The 14,505-nt window shown below is 58.5% G+C and overlaps 5 protein-coding genes across 5 annotated transcripts; 3 read left to right on the forward strand and 2 right to left on the reverse strand.

The window, feature by feature from the left end:
- Positions 1–327: 327 nt before the first annotated feature.
- PLICBS_002923 (uncharacterized protein) lies at positions 328–2,141 on the reverse strand (the record flags this gene model as incomplete). Its single annotated transcript, XM_018322639.2, has 4 exons — positions 328–810; positions 874–1,203; positions 1,261–1,280; positions 1,343–2,141. The coding sequence occupies 4 exons, from the start codon at positions 2,139–2,141 to the stop codon at positions 328–330; spliced, it is 1,632 nt and encodes a 543-aa protein (XP_018177869.2).
- Positions 2,142–3,605: 1,464 nt separating this feature from the next.
- On the forward strand, positions 3,606–4,727 carry PLICBS_002924 (uncharacterized protein; the record flags this gene model as incomplete). Its single annotated transcript, XM_018322640.2, has 4 exons — positions 3,606–3,622; positions 3,685–4,150; positions 4,211–4,279; positions 4,335–4,727. The coding sequence occupies 4 exons, from the start codon at positions 3,606–3,608 to the stop codon at positions 4,725–4,727; spliced, it is 945 nt and encodes a 314-aa protein (XP_018177870.2).
- A 1,517-nt stretch (positions 4,728–6,244) lies between these two features.
- Positions 6,245–7,270, forward strand: PLICBS_002925 (uncharacterized protein; the record flags this gene model as incomplete). Its single annotated transcript, XM_018322641.2, has 1 exon — positions 6,245–7,270. One exon carries the CDS (start codon positions 6,245–6,247, stop codon positions 7,268–7,270), a length of 1,026 nt encoding a protein of 341 aa, XP_018177871.2.
- A 220-nt stretch (positions 7,271–7,490) lies between these two features.
- PLICBS_002926 (uncharacterized protein) lies at positions 7,491–7,926 on the reverse strand (the record flags this gene model as incomplete). Its single annotated transcript, XM_065600102.1, has 3 exons — positions 7,491–7,607; positions 7,666–7,715; positions 7,764–7,926. The coding sequence occupies 3 exons, from the start codon at positions 7,924–7,926 to the stop codon at positions 7,491–7,493; spliced, it is 330 nt and encodes a 109-aa protein (XP_065456174.1).
- A 1,179-nt stretch (positions 7,927–9,105) lies between these two features.
- Positions 9,106–13,569, forward strand: PLICBS_002927 (aminophospholipid translocase; the record flags this gene model as incomplete). The annotated part of the gene is made up of 4 exons (XM_018322642.2): positions 9,106–12,324; positions 12,386–13,053; positions 13,116–13,292; positions 13,392–13,569. The coding sequence occupies 4 exons, from the start codon at positions 9,106–9,108 to the stop codon at positions 13,567–13,569; spliced, it is 4,242 nt and encodes a 1,413-aa protein (XP_018177872.1).
- Positions 13,570–14,505: the final 936 nt, after the last annotated feature.

The following is a 14,505-nucleotide window of genomic DNA, read 5'->3' on the forward strand; positions in this document are numbered from 1 at the left end:
GATGCGGAATTGGTTGTGAGCTGTAAATAGTTAATCGATGCAAGCTGTCGCATGAAGGCTTTGATCAGCTCCGACTTCGAGTGATATGCTCGCCGCGTCGCACTGACCAAATCGCATGCCTCAACAAATCTCCACGACCGTCGCAACAGTGCCACTTGACTCTCGCGAATTCAACATTCATGCCGCGCTCAATCTCGTCCACCCAGTCTCATCAAAATGCCCGGAATGCCCAAAGTGCCCGAAGCAGAGAGTTTGGAAAGTGAAGAGCTTCTTCGCTATGACGGCCTACAGGATACTACTACCCATACATGCCCCGCTCCTGTCAAGTCAGGTCTCGACGACTGGACCCTTGTACACCTTCCTCGCCCAGACAAAGTAATAGATGGCACTGAAGATGGCGACTGCGCCTGTGACCAGGACGCTGTAGTTCATGGTCTCCGCGTTAACCGGGGTGACCGGAGGCCAGAGGCTAAAGAACAGCACAATGACCAGGTAGACGCACGCCACTCCGTTGTTGATGATGCCCAATGCACCAGGGACGTGCCAGTTTCCCCAAACCAGCTCTGCACCAGCCGTATTGGCGAGGGCAGGTAGCGGGGCCGAAGTATCAGGCAATGCGAACCCGCTGGTGCAGCGGCGGTAGAGGAGCAAACCCGTCGCTATGAGGTACGATGCGTAGAGACCCGAGACTGACAATGATACCACGTCATTGAACGCTGTGGAGGATCCAATGTTGATGAGTCCCAGTAAACAAGATATGGTGGCAGTGAGGAGGACTGCACGGCGCGGAACGGCGGTCCGAGAGTCGATCTGCAGTAATACATCTTTATCAGCGGTGACATGGCACAATGAGAGCGAGGATATTGCTGTTACCTTGGAAAGTGCATTCCAGAATGGAAGACCTCGGTCGCGGGCAAACGACCAGAATACTCGAGATGTCGACGCGTAAATGCCGACGGTGGCCGATATGGCCAGAACCAACACCAGCGACGACATTGTGGCCGCTCCAGCAACTGATCGAGTGGCCTGCAGGAATATTTCCATAAAGGCAAAGGGCAGTTTGGAGTTCAACGCATCATCCAGGTTTCCCATGCAAAACAGTACTGCGATGTTCATGGCGAATCCCAGCGTGCCGTTGATCAACATGCTCATTATGATTGATTGGGGCACAACGACGGCGGCGTTGTGGACCTCTTCGGACAGCTACGCGAGAGTTTTGTAAGCCATCACCCACTTGATGAGGAAGAGAGGGGGTATTACGTGAAATGCAGCGTCGACGCCTATAAGTGAAAGAGGTAATTAGCGGTCAGAGACACGAGAGCCTGACGCGGTGGCAGCTTACCGACAAAGGCAAATACTTGTCCAATCATGCCAACGAAGAAGGACAATCCTTGCGTTGGCCAACCGCCGCCGTTCTGGAATGTGGTAAAGACAGTACTAGCATCACTATGCGGTCCAAGGACGACAACGGGGACGAGGATGGCAAAGAAGCCGGCAATGTGGAGGACTAGGATGAGGCTCTCGAAGCGAGGCAGCCAGACGCTGGCCAAGACGTTGATGAAGACGCAGAACGCGGCAACGGCCCAGGAAAGGAGAGTTCCTTGGTATGGCTGCGGCTCATAAGACGATACAGTCATGATGATTAGGGCCTGGATCATGCTTCCGGACAGGTAGCTGGCAGTGGCCACAGTGCCCTGCCATCCGCCCACTGCCAGCCAGCCCGTCACGTAGCTGAGGACCTTGGAGCAGGACCGGGGCGCCAGCATGGCAACCCAATGGTATTGACCACCGGACGTCGGGGCCATTGAGGCCAGCTCGGAGAGGGTGGAGAAGACGCTGAGGTTGCCGAGCCAGACGAAGAGGTAGCTGTAGATGACGCCGGCTGGGCCGCCATTCATCAAGCCTTGTTGGAACAGGATGAGAGACCCCTCCCATGTGATCAGGACGGTGCAGCTGAGGCCGACGATGGAGAAGAAGCCAAAAGTGCGTCTCAGAACCTGCTTCTTGCCGAGTCGAGCAAGCTGGTCGCGGTCGAGATGATCGTGTTTGGATGCGAACTCGTCGACGTGGGCTTGGGCTCCAGAGCTCTTAGGGGCGGTGTCGGCCGCGGACCCATCCCCAAAAAGCTTTGGAAGAGCCATATTGAATGGCAGCACAGGTGCCGCGAGTCGAGCGCAATCCGAGTGACTGGCGCGGTTGAGCCTGCAAGAGGACAGAGGGCTGCGAGAAGGTGACACAGGCAGACGGCCAGGAATGCGACGGGCATCGTCAAGCGAAACCGCATATACTTATATGCTGCGACAAGAATTGATCTCAAGCGCAGATCCGAGGCCATACCAAACATCCCTGCGTCGACTGGGCCAGCTGGCAACGCTTCGCTGCGCGTGTGTTACATCGCTCGGCCGCGGCGCAAGGAATACCATTCAAGACCCCTTGGTTCGGGCCCATTGGCAGCAAAACCTGTCGCAGGCGGGTGTCGGTTTCGCCGCGCTGGGCCCGTCAGCGTTAAGCCATGCCGGGCAGTTGGCCGGCGCGAGGTGCGAGAGCAGTCTAGAGGACAAGACGGTGCTGGAGAAATTGAGAGCCGTATTTTGTCTTTTGAGGTCGAGGCCCCGCAGCGGCGAGGAGCGGTTGCGGGAAGGTGCGTCCCGCCAGTTGACAAGAGGAAGCCGCCGAGCCCGATCAAGTCGTCCGGCCGTTCTGGAGGCCAATGAGAGCGAGAGCGCGAGCCCTCTTCAGCCCTAGCCGGGACCCCTACAAAAGGACAATGCTCGGGGGAGCCGCTGGAATTGCATCGGCAGGAGACGGAAAAGGGACAGGAGCCTTGATCTCGATACTCGAGTGCCCCGGCACCTGGTTGTCAGAGCCCCCCTTGCTCTTTTCGTGTTTGCGCCGCTTGCCAAACCGGCATATCTTCCACAAGCATCTGGTCCGCCATTTCATGCTCCGAGCTTTGGCAAATCTGATGCCAAGCAATTGTCGCAGGGCGAACCCAGCCGACTCGTGACACAGATGCTCCTCAAGATCGTGGGGACCTGTTTTGTCTGGACTCAGGAGTTAGGACGACGTACCGACCGCAAGAGCTCCCGTCTGGTGTTGTCCCGCCTAACGAAGGATGTTGCGACGGATACTCTCTTCCAGTGTCATCAGGTCATCTCCCACAGTTCATCTGATGAAAGCTGGTAAGACTCAACAGTCACCAAACAAGTGCCATCTTGCACACTCCAAAGGCGAAAGCGCCTGTGCCAGCTGCTCTCCACTGTGGTTCCAGCACCGGGATGCGCGACAGCTGCGGTTCGGTGGGTCCCACTGCGGCTCTCGGGCAAACGGTCAATCCAATAGGAGCCGTGCACCAACGGCTCAGCTCTAGCCAAGGTGTCCAGGGACCCTTTCCAGCAGTGACCAACAGCAACCACCACCAGCGGGACCCGATTTTCCGTCTTTCCAACATCGTCACCCAGCTTCACTGCACTCCGCCATCACGCTCCGAGCGCCCTCTTGACGTTTGCGAGTACAAAGCTGACATCCTAGCTCCACAAAAGAATTCACGAGAGACATTCCTCAGCATGAACCACGACTGAGCACCAAGCGGAGAGCAAGCAGTCATGGCGACGGAACAGTCGTACGTCCTCAGCCCCTCCCCGCTACCCTCAAGAGCTCCAGACTGACAAGCAGCGCCCGCAGAGCACTTGACGTCGACGCGCCGGCGTCGCCGCCGCGCGCATCCGAACACCACAGCCCTACCAATGAGGACCGCCGGAAGCGCAAGGCTTCGAGCCCAGAAGCGCGCAGCGATGATGGCCGGGCCAAACGGCCTAGGCAAGGTAGTGAGGACAGAGCCTCGCCTCCACCCCGCAGACGATCCCCCTCGCCCGCACACCGACGAGATTCTTATGGTAGCGGCCAAGAGCGCAGGCCATCAGTGACTCAAGAGGACAAGAAGCGCGGCAAGCGCCTTTTTGGTGGCCTCCTCAACACCCTCAGCCAAACGGGAAGCAGCTCGCAGCAGAAGCGTCGACAGGAGATTGAGAGGCGCCAGCAAATCAAGATGAAGGAGCAGACAGCCGAAGATGATAAGCGGCGGGCTGAAAAGAAGGCAGAGCTACACAAGATCCGCATGGAGCAGCAGATTCACTTCGAGGAGCAAGTGGTAAGACGCGTCTGCGTTCCAACTTGGCTGGCAATTGTGGCGCTGACATTCTTTTGGCAGATGCGCAACAGACACGCAAAGGAGCTTCGCCTAGCCCAATTCCTCCGCACCAGAGCCCGGCCCGTAATTGTGAGTTATGCGCAGTCCATTACCGCCCATTGGCCTCGCTAACATTACCCGGTAGTATTACAGGCCCTATCGCCTGACAGAGAGAGAAGAGGACATCATCGATGATCAGATAAGTGACGTCAAGGTCGACATTGCCCGCGACCTAGAAGACTTCAAGTATCGAAAGGAGCGCCACCTCCGACGGTACGGGCTCAAGAACGACATAGACAGCCGTCCCCGGGAGCCCAGCCCAGCGCCCATGCCGGTACCCGACATTGGGCCGCCACCATCCCCGCGGCCCTCTGCTAACGCCGAGGATGCGGATCAGCACCCCGAAACGGAGGATCGAGAGGTTCGAGACGCCGAGCCCATCGAGCAGCAGCCAGGACCGCAGTCCCATCATCACGACCCGCACGACGATTCAGGTGACGTTCTGGTAGAGGGAGAAGAGGATATGGTTATCTACTAACGTGCCCTCTACGCATCTGATTCTGTACTACTACACGCATGGCGTACGGGGAGAAGCATAGTGTCACCTCTCGAGAGCCAGCCGATAGGCAGGCTGACGTGGGATAAGCGAGGCGACCGGGTCACTTTAGGTTCGTTGATTCAATGTCGGGATACCCTTGGAGTTGGAGCATGTCGGAAAAAGCAGTACTCACGGCATCATTCGCGAACTGCGGGAGGCGGCTAGCAACCATGCGCTGAGGTTTCAGCGTCGAGGGCGCGCGAGGCAGCCGGCAGACCGCTGTCGTTACGGACAGGTCGACGTTTAACGAGGCTGCTCATAGCGCAGCAGAACCACCTTCACTGGCTGTGGCAAAGATGCTGCGAGGTAGACAGCCATTCGTCTCCAATACGAAGTACGAGTACGTTATTTTCGGGCCTCATTGTGGTGCTTGTCGAGTCGGTGCTCTCGCTGCTGTCAGGAGTGACATTTACCTCGTTTGCTCCCGCGAATCCCGGGAGTGGTGGTGTCTGGCGTGGAGATACTCAAAAGTCCGTCGGCGTTGCATTCACCCCGCGACGCAGATCCAGGCAAGGAAGCCGCCACCACCACGATCGGCGACTTGGATCCAAGCGCGCTGTACGAGTACACTCGATCGTCAGTACACAGCTGCATGAGTTCCACCCCAGTAACGGGAACCTGCACGAACCCGGAGCCCGAGAGTTTAAAGCTCCTTTGTGCGAGGACAAGTCAAGTCAGGCCACGACGCTGACCGCTCCCGCAAACCCGCCCGCCATTCATCAACCTCCGTATGTTGAGTGAGTGCTATGCCTCGGCATCGCGGAGCGCCACCCCCCTTCCAGGAACGGGTGACGCCCGCTGCCCCGCCGTGGGAGCCACCCGCCTCCAAACTCGCGTGGTGGAACGCCCACCATCCCCAAACCGCAAGTCGGCCGGGCGTCTGCCGAGCTTGCACCGCACACACCCCGCCGGCATTGTTATAATAATCACTTGCCCTTCACATACTTGAGACGCAAATCGACGTGTTCGCTTGCCCTCTTGCATCCTTTTGAAGAACCTGTCGCGCAACGGTGGCCATCCATCCGTCTTGTTCCAAAGGTGATTGTAAAGCGGCAGAGCGTTCAGCGCTGGATTCATTTGTCGCCTACCTGCTGCGCTAGAGCCTCCTTTGAGCGCTCCGGGACGGAATTGACGACCGAGCACGAGACGGGGCACGACCAGTGCGCAGCGCGGATTATAACGAGCGGCAAGGAGAGAGTACAGTCACGGACGCTGTGGCGCAGGAATTCACGGCAGATCCTTTTGCTCCAGTAAGTCACGGGCGGGGAGCAAACCCGATCCCCGTGTTCCTTGTCATCGGTTCAGGTCTGTGGCATTGGACGTCATCGATTGCACAAACGGACATCATCTCAACGCCGCGCTTCCATGAACTCGCAGTCTTGTCCGTTTGCTGACACGCGTCCAGTACATAATAACCGCGCAGGCACTGACTTGCGACCTGCAAGGCGCTGCCCACTATGGACGCCAGCAAGCTCACCCCCCACGACGTCCGGGTCAAGTACGAATCAGCCGTGGTCCGCGGCAAGAGGTACAAGTACATTCTCGGCGAACCCAAGATCACCCTTCCCATCGCCACCATCTTCCTCATCCATGGATTTCCGGACTGCAGCTTCGGTTGGCGCAACCAGATCCCGTACCTCATGAAGCTCGGCTTCCGCGTTGTTGTCCCCGACCTCCTGGGCTACGCCGGGTCTGACACCCCCGAGGATCTGGCCCAATTCTCGCTCAAGAGCATGTCCGCCGATATCAAGGAGCTGGCACGCAAGTTTGTCGGCGACGGCCAGATCGTCCTTGGCGGACACGACTGGGGCGGTGCCCTCGTCTGGAGGATCGCCCTGTGGCACCCTGAGCTTCTCAAGGGCGTCTTCAGCGTCTGCACGCCGTTCAACGCGCCCATGAAGCCCTGGCTCCCTCTGCAGGATCTCATTGCTATGGGGAAGCTCAAGAACTTCACGTACCAGCTCCAACTCGCAGGGCCAGACGTGGAGAAGGTGATTCAGGGCGAGGAGAAAGTCCGCCAGTTTCTCAACGGCATGTGGGGGGGATTCGGCCCCAACCGCGAGCACGCCTTCGTCGCCGAGAAAGGTGTCCTGCTGGACAATCTACCCAAGCTCGACAGGACGGTTTTACTTTCTGAGGAGGAGCTGAACCACTATGTCGAAAAGTACATGCTCCAAGGCGCGCCGCAACTCCGTGGACCGCTCAACTGGTATCGCACGCGCAAAATCAACTGGGAGGAGGAGCTCCCGCTGGCCGACAAGGAGGTAAAGCTAGAGATGCCCACGATGTTCATTGCCGCGACCAACGACTCCGCCCTGCCGCCTTCCATGTCAGCTGGTATGGAACGATACATGCCCAAGCTGACCAGGGCTGAGGTCGGCGGCTCTCACTGGGCATTGACGGGCGCCAGCGACGAAGTCAATGCGCACATCGGGAAGTGGCTGAAGGCCTTGTTTGAAGGCGATATCAAATCAGCGCTTTAGGTGGCCATCGTGCGCGTACAGGCGTGAGGAAGAATGTCGTGATTGGGAGGCTGTGCAAGCATCGACCGAATCCGCCGCCGGCCCCAGATCTTCGGGGCCGATGTTGAGACGGACTGCACCGCACATCATTTCAGCGTAAACTTTTGGCCAGATACTGTTGGTGCCTTTGATGAGCTCTTCTTGTTGGGTTTGCCGCACATGGCACAAGCTGGTTTTGTAGTCAGCGGAGTGAGCTGGCGACAAAGATGCAAGAGCCGCCATACCATCGTTTTTGTATGCGCAAGTATGGCAGAAAGTGTGTCCCTGAGTGATTTTGGTTTTGCATTTCGAACACGAGCTGTGATACCACGGTCAGTTGCCGTGCATGCATGCGGAGGTGAGGAGTCACAACGTACCTCGAGTACTGGGCGTATGGATTTTTGGCCGACTTGGACAAGAGCTTGCTCTGGAGAGGTGTTAGCAAAGAGACACGTTTGTCGTTGATCACGGTCACCTGCCTTTCCGATACCGCTTTGTGCCAAGGTAGTGGACTTGTTGGCACCTGCCGCTTTGGAGGAGCTCGCCGGCGAACCGTAGTACATCTCACTCTTCTTCTTGACCTCGGGCGTGGCGAGCGTGGTGCCCTTGCTGAGCTTCTGGCACTTGGCGCAGACCATGATCGCTACGCTGGGGCGGGCGACCAACGCACGCACGCGAATACGAGTCTTGGATGTCGATGGCTGGTCGCGTGAGACGGCGGGCGATAGCAGCCTGGATGCCTGGGTTGTGGTTACGATGAAGGCCTCGTGTGTGTTGCCTCTGGTGGGTTGGGTCGCGCTGGGCTGTGCCGTGGCTAAGGTCAGGCGAAGGTGGGGGACCCGCGCAAGAGGTGACGAAACACTGAACAAGCTGCGTCTCTGGCGCGCTCGAACAGCAGGTCCCTGCGCTAGCAGTCCGTCGTGAAACAATGTACTCTGGCGGCGCGGGTCGCGGGCAAGGATACCTCGAGGCACAGCTTTTCACCGGCCCAGTGACCTGTCAGGAGCTTGGAACGTGGCGAGTGATGTGGCTGGGGCGGCTGCCACGAATAGCAATCAATTTTCAGTGGACGCGGGTGGTCCTGGCCCCTGCGTTGGCGGGGGGCTTCGGGCCCGTATTCCAGTTGAGCCCCCGGCAGCACCCTGTCCCATGTCCGCTGGCGCAAGCAGCGGTCGTAGTGGAGGTTGGGTCTGCTGCTTGAGTGTGTGGGTGCCTGCTCCAGCCAGCCCAGCGCGGCAGCTCTCGAGTCGAGGTGGCCTCGTCCATCAATTCTCTGCTGACGACCACTCAACTGCTTGCCTCCCAGCTTGCTTGGACATCTCAAACAACGCCGTCTCGAGACGCCCCGAGCACCCCCGACGGACCTCCTGCGCCCCCAGCGTTTCGCCGGCTGCTTCCGTTTCGACCGGACGGACGAGTTCAGCCCCCCCGTCTATCGTCATTCGCGTCCGCCGCTGAACCCTGCTGGACCCGGCTGCTCGACATTGTGTTGCGCGGCGAATAAGGAGGCAGTGCAGTGCCGGCAGGCCAACCAGGCGCACAAAGAAATCCAGCCCGGCACCGACTGCGCCGGTTGCTTGCGACGAGCCATCGCGAAACCACGCTCTTGAGACACTTTACCCGCCGGGTCGTATCGCGCAGTGAGGTGGTTCAATCGACCCTCGCCTATTCCCTCGACGTCCCGCATCCCGCATCCCGCGACCCGCGTCTCGACCCCGTCCGCGAAATCAGAGCAAGACACGCCGCCACCCGTCGATTCTGTATGCGTCGACGTCGAACCGCCGCCTTGACATCCTGACCATCGCTCGTCTTCCGGCATGGCTGGAAGGCCAACAGGAGGTCGCCCTGGCGGTCCCGCCGGGAACCGCGACGACCTTCTGCTGGATCTCGACAGCGACCAGCCCATATACAATGACGGCCAGCGGTCCGCCCTCAACGATGACGACCTAATGCGCTCGTACACGCTCGATCATGACCCCCAAAGCCGCCCCTCGGTTTCCTACGATGATTTTGTCGGCGCCTCAGGGCCCGCGGCCGCTGGACGCCCGAGCGGAGGTGCTGGGCTGACGCCGGGCGGCCAGGGTGCCACCGGGCCGTACACTCACAGGCAGTACAGCCAGACATCAGACTTGGGCAACTACCAGCGTTATGCTGACGACTTTGACGACTATCCCACGGACGGCGACTCGTACTACCAACATGGTGGCACCATGAGCGGCGGAGCCGCATCCGCATCCGCCCGGAATAACGCAAGGAACAGAAACAGCGTGCTGAGTCTCGGCGGTGGATTCCTGGGCAAGGTGAAGAACAGGCTCGGCATGGGCGAGGGATACTCGGAGATGGACCTGCCCCTGACGGAGCCGGGACAAGAACGCGGAGGGCCCGCCGGGGACGCCGCTCAGCAAGATCACAAGAGCAAGAAGTTCGACATGGGTAACTTCAAGTTCGGATTTGGCCGAAGCAAACCCGATCCCTCAACCCTTGGCCCCCGAATCATTCATCTCAACAACCCGCCGGCAAATGCTGCCAACAAATACGTCAACAATCACATCTCTACCGCCAAGTACAACGTCGCGACATTCTTACCCAAATTCCTCTTCGAGCAGTTTTCAAAAGTTGCCAACATTTTCTTCCTTTTCACGGCTGCCCTTCAGCAGATTCCGGGCCTCTCGCCGACGAACCGGTATACCACGATTGCTCCATTGCTTATTGTGCTTGCAATCTCAGCCGGAAAGGAGCTGGTCGAAGACTACCGGAGAAGACAAGCGGATAACGCGCTGAACACGTCCAGAGCGCGAGTATTACGAGGAACGAGTTTTACGGAAACGAAGTGGATCAATGTGGCCGTGGGAGACGTGGTCAGAGTGGAATCGGAGGAGCCATTCCCCGCGGATTTGGTCCTCCTCGCGAGTTCGGAGCCCGAGGGTCTCTGTTATATCGAAACAGCAAACCTGGACGGCGAAACGAACCTGAAGATCAAGCAGGGGTTGCCCGAGACGTCGTCAATGGTGTCGCCTAGCGAACTGAGTCGGCTTGGCGGCCGCATCAAGTCGGAACAGCCGAACAGCAGCCTGTATACGTACGAGGCGACGCTCACCATGCAGTCCGGAGGAGGCGAAAAGGAGCTGCCCCTGAACCCTGAGCAGCTGCTTCTTCGAGGTGCTACCTTGCGCAACACGCCGTGGATCCATGGTGTGGTTGTCTTCACAGGCCACGAAACCAAGTTGATGCGAAACGCTACGGCAGCTCCCATCAAGCGGACCAAGGTGGAGAGGCAGCTCAACTGGCTTGTGCTTGTGCTCGTGGGCATGCTGATCGCGCTGAGCGTCATCTGTACAGTCGGCGACCTCGTCATGCGCAGTGTGCAGTTTGACTCGCTCTCGTATCTCTACCTGGACAGGATCAACAACGCGGGCAAGGTGGCACAGACGTTCGCCAAGGACATGGTCACGTACTGGGTCCTGTTCTCTTCTCTGGTCCCCATTTCATTGTTTGTCACGGTCGAACTCGTCAAGTACTGGCACGGAATCCTTATCAACGATGACCTCGACATGTATCACGACAAGACCGACACTCCGGCCACGTGCAGAACGTCGAGCTTGGTTGAAGAGCTTGGCATGGTTGAGTATGTGTTTTCCGACAAGACAGGCACCTTGACGTGCAACCAGATGGAGTTCAAGCAATGCTCGATCGCGGGGATCCAGTACGCCGATGCGGTGTCCGAAGACCGCCGCGCCACATCTCCCGACGACCTCGAGAACATCCACGATTTCAACAGGCTCAGATCCAACCTCAGAGAGGGGCACGAATCAGCTCCAGCCATCGACCACTTTCTCTCCCTGCTGGCGATTTGCCACACAGTCATTCCTGAGATGACGGAGAAGGGCCACATCAAATATCAAGCTGCGTCTCCGGACGAAGGTGCGCTGGTACAGGGCGCCGTCGAACTAGGATACAAGTTCACCGCCCGCAAGCCAAAATCTGTGATTATTGAAACGGGCGGGCAGGAGTTGGAGTATGAGCTCTTGGCTGTGTGCGAGTTCAACTCGACCCGAAAGAGGATGTCCGCTATTTATCGATGCCCCGATGGCAAGATCCGCTGCTACTGCAAGGGCGCCGACACGGTGATTCTCGAGCGGCTGAGCGATCAGAACCCGCACGTCGAGGCCACCCTGCGTCACCTCGAAGAATATGCATCTGAGGGTCTGCGGACGCTTTGCCTGGCGATGCGCGAGATTCCCGAGCAAGAGTTCCAAGAATGGTACCAGATCTTCGACACGGCGGCGACGACGGTTGGCGGCACTCGCGCAGATGAGCTGGACAAGGCGGCTGAGATCATCGAGCACGACTTCTTCCTCCTGGGCGCCACGGCCATCGAGGATCGGCTGCAGGATGGCGTCCCCGAGACGATTCACACCTTGCAGCAGGCCAACATCAAGGTCTGGGTGCTGACGGGTGACCGTCAGGAGACTGCCATTAACATCGGAATGAGCTGCAAGCTCCTCAGCGAGGACATGATGCTGTTGATTGTCAACGAGGAGTCGGCTGCGGCCACGCGCGACAATCTCCAGAAGAAGCTTGACGCCATCAGGACTCAGGGCGACGGCACAATCGAGATGGAGACGCTGGCCCTGGTCATTGACGGCAAATCACTGACGTATGCGCTGGAGAAGGACCTCGAGAAGCTGTTCCTCGACCTCGCCGTCATGTGCAAGGCAGTCATCTGCTGCCGCGTGTCGCCGCTGCAGAAGGCTCTGGTGGTAAAGCTGGTCAAGAAACACAAGAAGCAATCGATTCTGCTCGCCATCGGTGACGGAGCAAACGATGTCTCCATGATCCAAGCTGCCCACATCGGCGTCGGTATCAGCGGCATGGAGGGTCTGCAAGCCGCCCGCAGTGCCGACGTGGCCATTGCCCAGTTCCGCTTTCTGCGCAAGTTGCTGTTGGTTCACGGCGCCTGGAGCTACCAGCGCGTGAGCAAGACGATTCTGTTTTCGTTTTACAAGAACATTGCTCTTTACATGACGCAATTCTGGGTATGCCCACGAATATCCCAAAGGCCTCTGAAACAATTGCTGACGAGACTGATTGATGCAGTACACATTCCAAAACGTCTTTTCGGGACAGGTCATTTACGAATCGTGGACGCTGTCCTTTTACAACGTCTTCTACACCGTGTTGCCGCCGCTGGCGCTAGGCATCCTGGACCAGTTCATCTCGGCGCGCCTCCTGGACCGCTATCCACAGCTGTACATGATGGGCCAGCAGAACAGCTTCTTCAAGCTCAAGGTGTTTGCGCAGTGGATCGCCAACGCATTCTACCACTCCATCATTCTGTACATCTTTGGCGAGCTGATCTGGTACGGCGACCTGATCCAAGGGGACGGCAAGACGGCTGGCCACTGGGTCTGGGGCACCGCCCTGTACGGTGCAGTCCTCCTGACGGTGTTGGGCAAGGCGGCCTTGGTGACGAACAATTGGACCAAGTACCACGTGCTGGCGATTCCGGGCAGCATGGCCATCTGGTACGTGTTCATCGCCGCTTACGGCACCGTGGCGCCCATGGTCAACTTCTCGACCGAGTACCACGGCGTGGTTCCGCGGCTGTTCACGAGCCCGATATTCTGGCTGCAGACGCTGGTCCTGGCGATTATGTGTCTGCTGCGAGACTTTGCGTGGAAGTACGCCAAGCGTATGTACCGGCCGCAGACGTACCATCACATCCAGGAGATTCAAAAGTACAACATTCAAGACTACAGACCCAGGTACGTATTCGACACCTCACCGGCGTAGGCATTACCTTTAGCTGTTGCTAACTGCGGCGCAGAATGGAGCAGTTCCAAAAGGCGATCCGCAAGGTCCGACAGGTGCAGCGGATGCGCAAGCAGCGCGGGTACGCTTTTTCGCAGGCCGACGAAAGCCAGACGCGCGTGCTCCAGGCGTACGACACGACCAAGCACAGGGGACGGTACGGAGAGATGGCGAGCTCGCGGCCGACAGACCGGTAAGCTGCCGTGCTGGCCGACGAGATATGTGTGTGTGGAAATCAGTGCTGGGCAGCTATTTAGATGGGGGCCGGGCACATGTGTATGTTGTATTTTAGGAGCATGGGAAAGGATCGGGGCACGGCAGAACGAGCGTGTGCGCGTCGGGAGCAGACGCTGCTCATCTCTACCAATATTATCCGCAACATGACCATGAAGCGTTTCCTGTCGTTTGACCGATTGACTCTGCCCGACATCGGTGACCTCGCTGCCTTGGTCCATGACGACATGGCTTAATCGGGTGGTAAGATTTTGCGGCCCTCGCTGCTCACGACGTGGTGACGGACCTCGGCGACAATGTCGTCAGCGGCCTTGCGGTGCCGGTCTTGGCCTTGCTGGGCTTGGGGACAACGCGAGGCGGTGGTGCGTGAGCATCTCACGACATGGCACATCGCCCTAAGCGTTTGAAGAATCCCCCCCACGCAACGGCACAAGGGCGCGCCAGCCGTCGTCACGCCGTTAGCAGCACCGAGCACGCACCAAGCTCGATGGGGCGTCGGGCATCAAACCACCTCCCGTACGGTGTTTCCCCCTTCTCTTCTCCAAAATTCCAAATTCGAGCTGATCAAGTTTTTGTGCCGGCCACTTTACTTGTACAAGTCCTGTGCCAAGTTATGCACGAAGGAGAAGAATTCTCACTCCTTTTGTTTACGGAGAAGCACAGGACGTGAAGGGGGGGAAGGGTTGGTTGTTGGGTTGGTAGGTAGGTACTTGGGGAGCGCGGACTCGGCAGGTCGGCTTCGCGGTCCGGAGAAAGCGAGATGCAACAGATGAAGGGGGGCGCTGACTGGTGCGAAGGTCGCCGAGTCAGGGGAGGGGACGGAGCTGCGGGGGAATAGCGGGCAGGATGGCGGGTGTGACTTTGCCCCTGGAGATGCAATGCGGCACGAGGCCGATGACGATGATGGTTGGCAAGGTTCGATGACTGGCTGGCTGGCTGGCTGGCTTCTTCGCCCCCCAAGCCGACCACTGGGGAAGGGCTGCGCAGGCAAGCCTGCCTCGCCCATCGCGATCGCCCGCCATCAGCCTCAGATGTCGTGCTTCAAGCCAAGCGAGAGGCGCACGGCACGAGCATCACGAGTGTGTTGTGTTTGTATGTACGTACATACATACATACATGCATTGCACGCGAGTGTGGCTTCGGTCGCCAATGCAAGGCACGCGAGCCTCGAC

This window comes from Purpureocillium lilacinum, assembly GCF_023168085.1.
Source record: "Purpureocillium lilacinum CBS 284.36 DNA, scaffold_2, whole genome shotgun sequence".
NCBI classification, from domain to species: Eukaryota; Fungi; Ascomycota; class Sordariomycetes; order Hypocreales; family Ophiocordycipitaceae; genus Purpureocillium; species Purpureocillium lilacinum.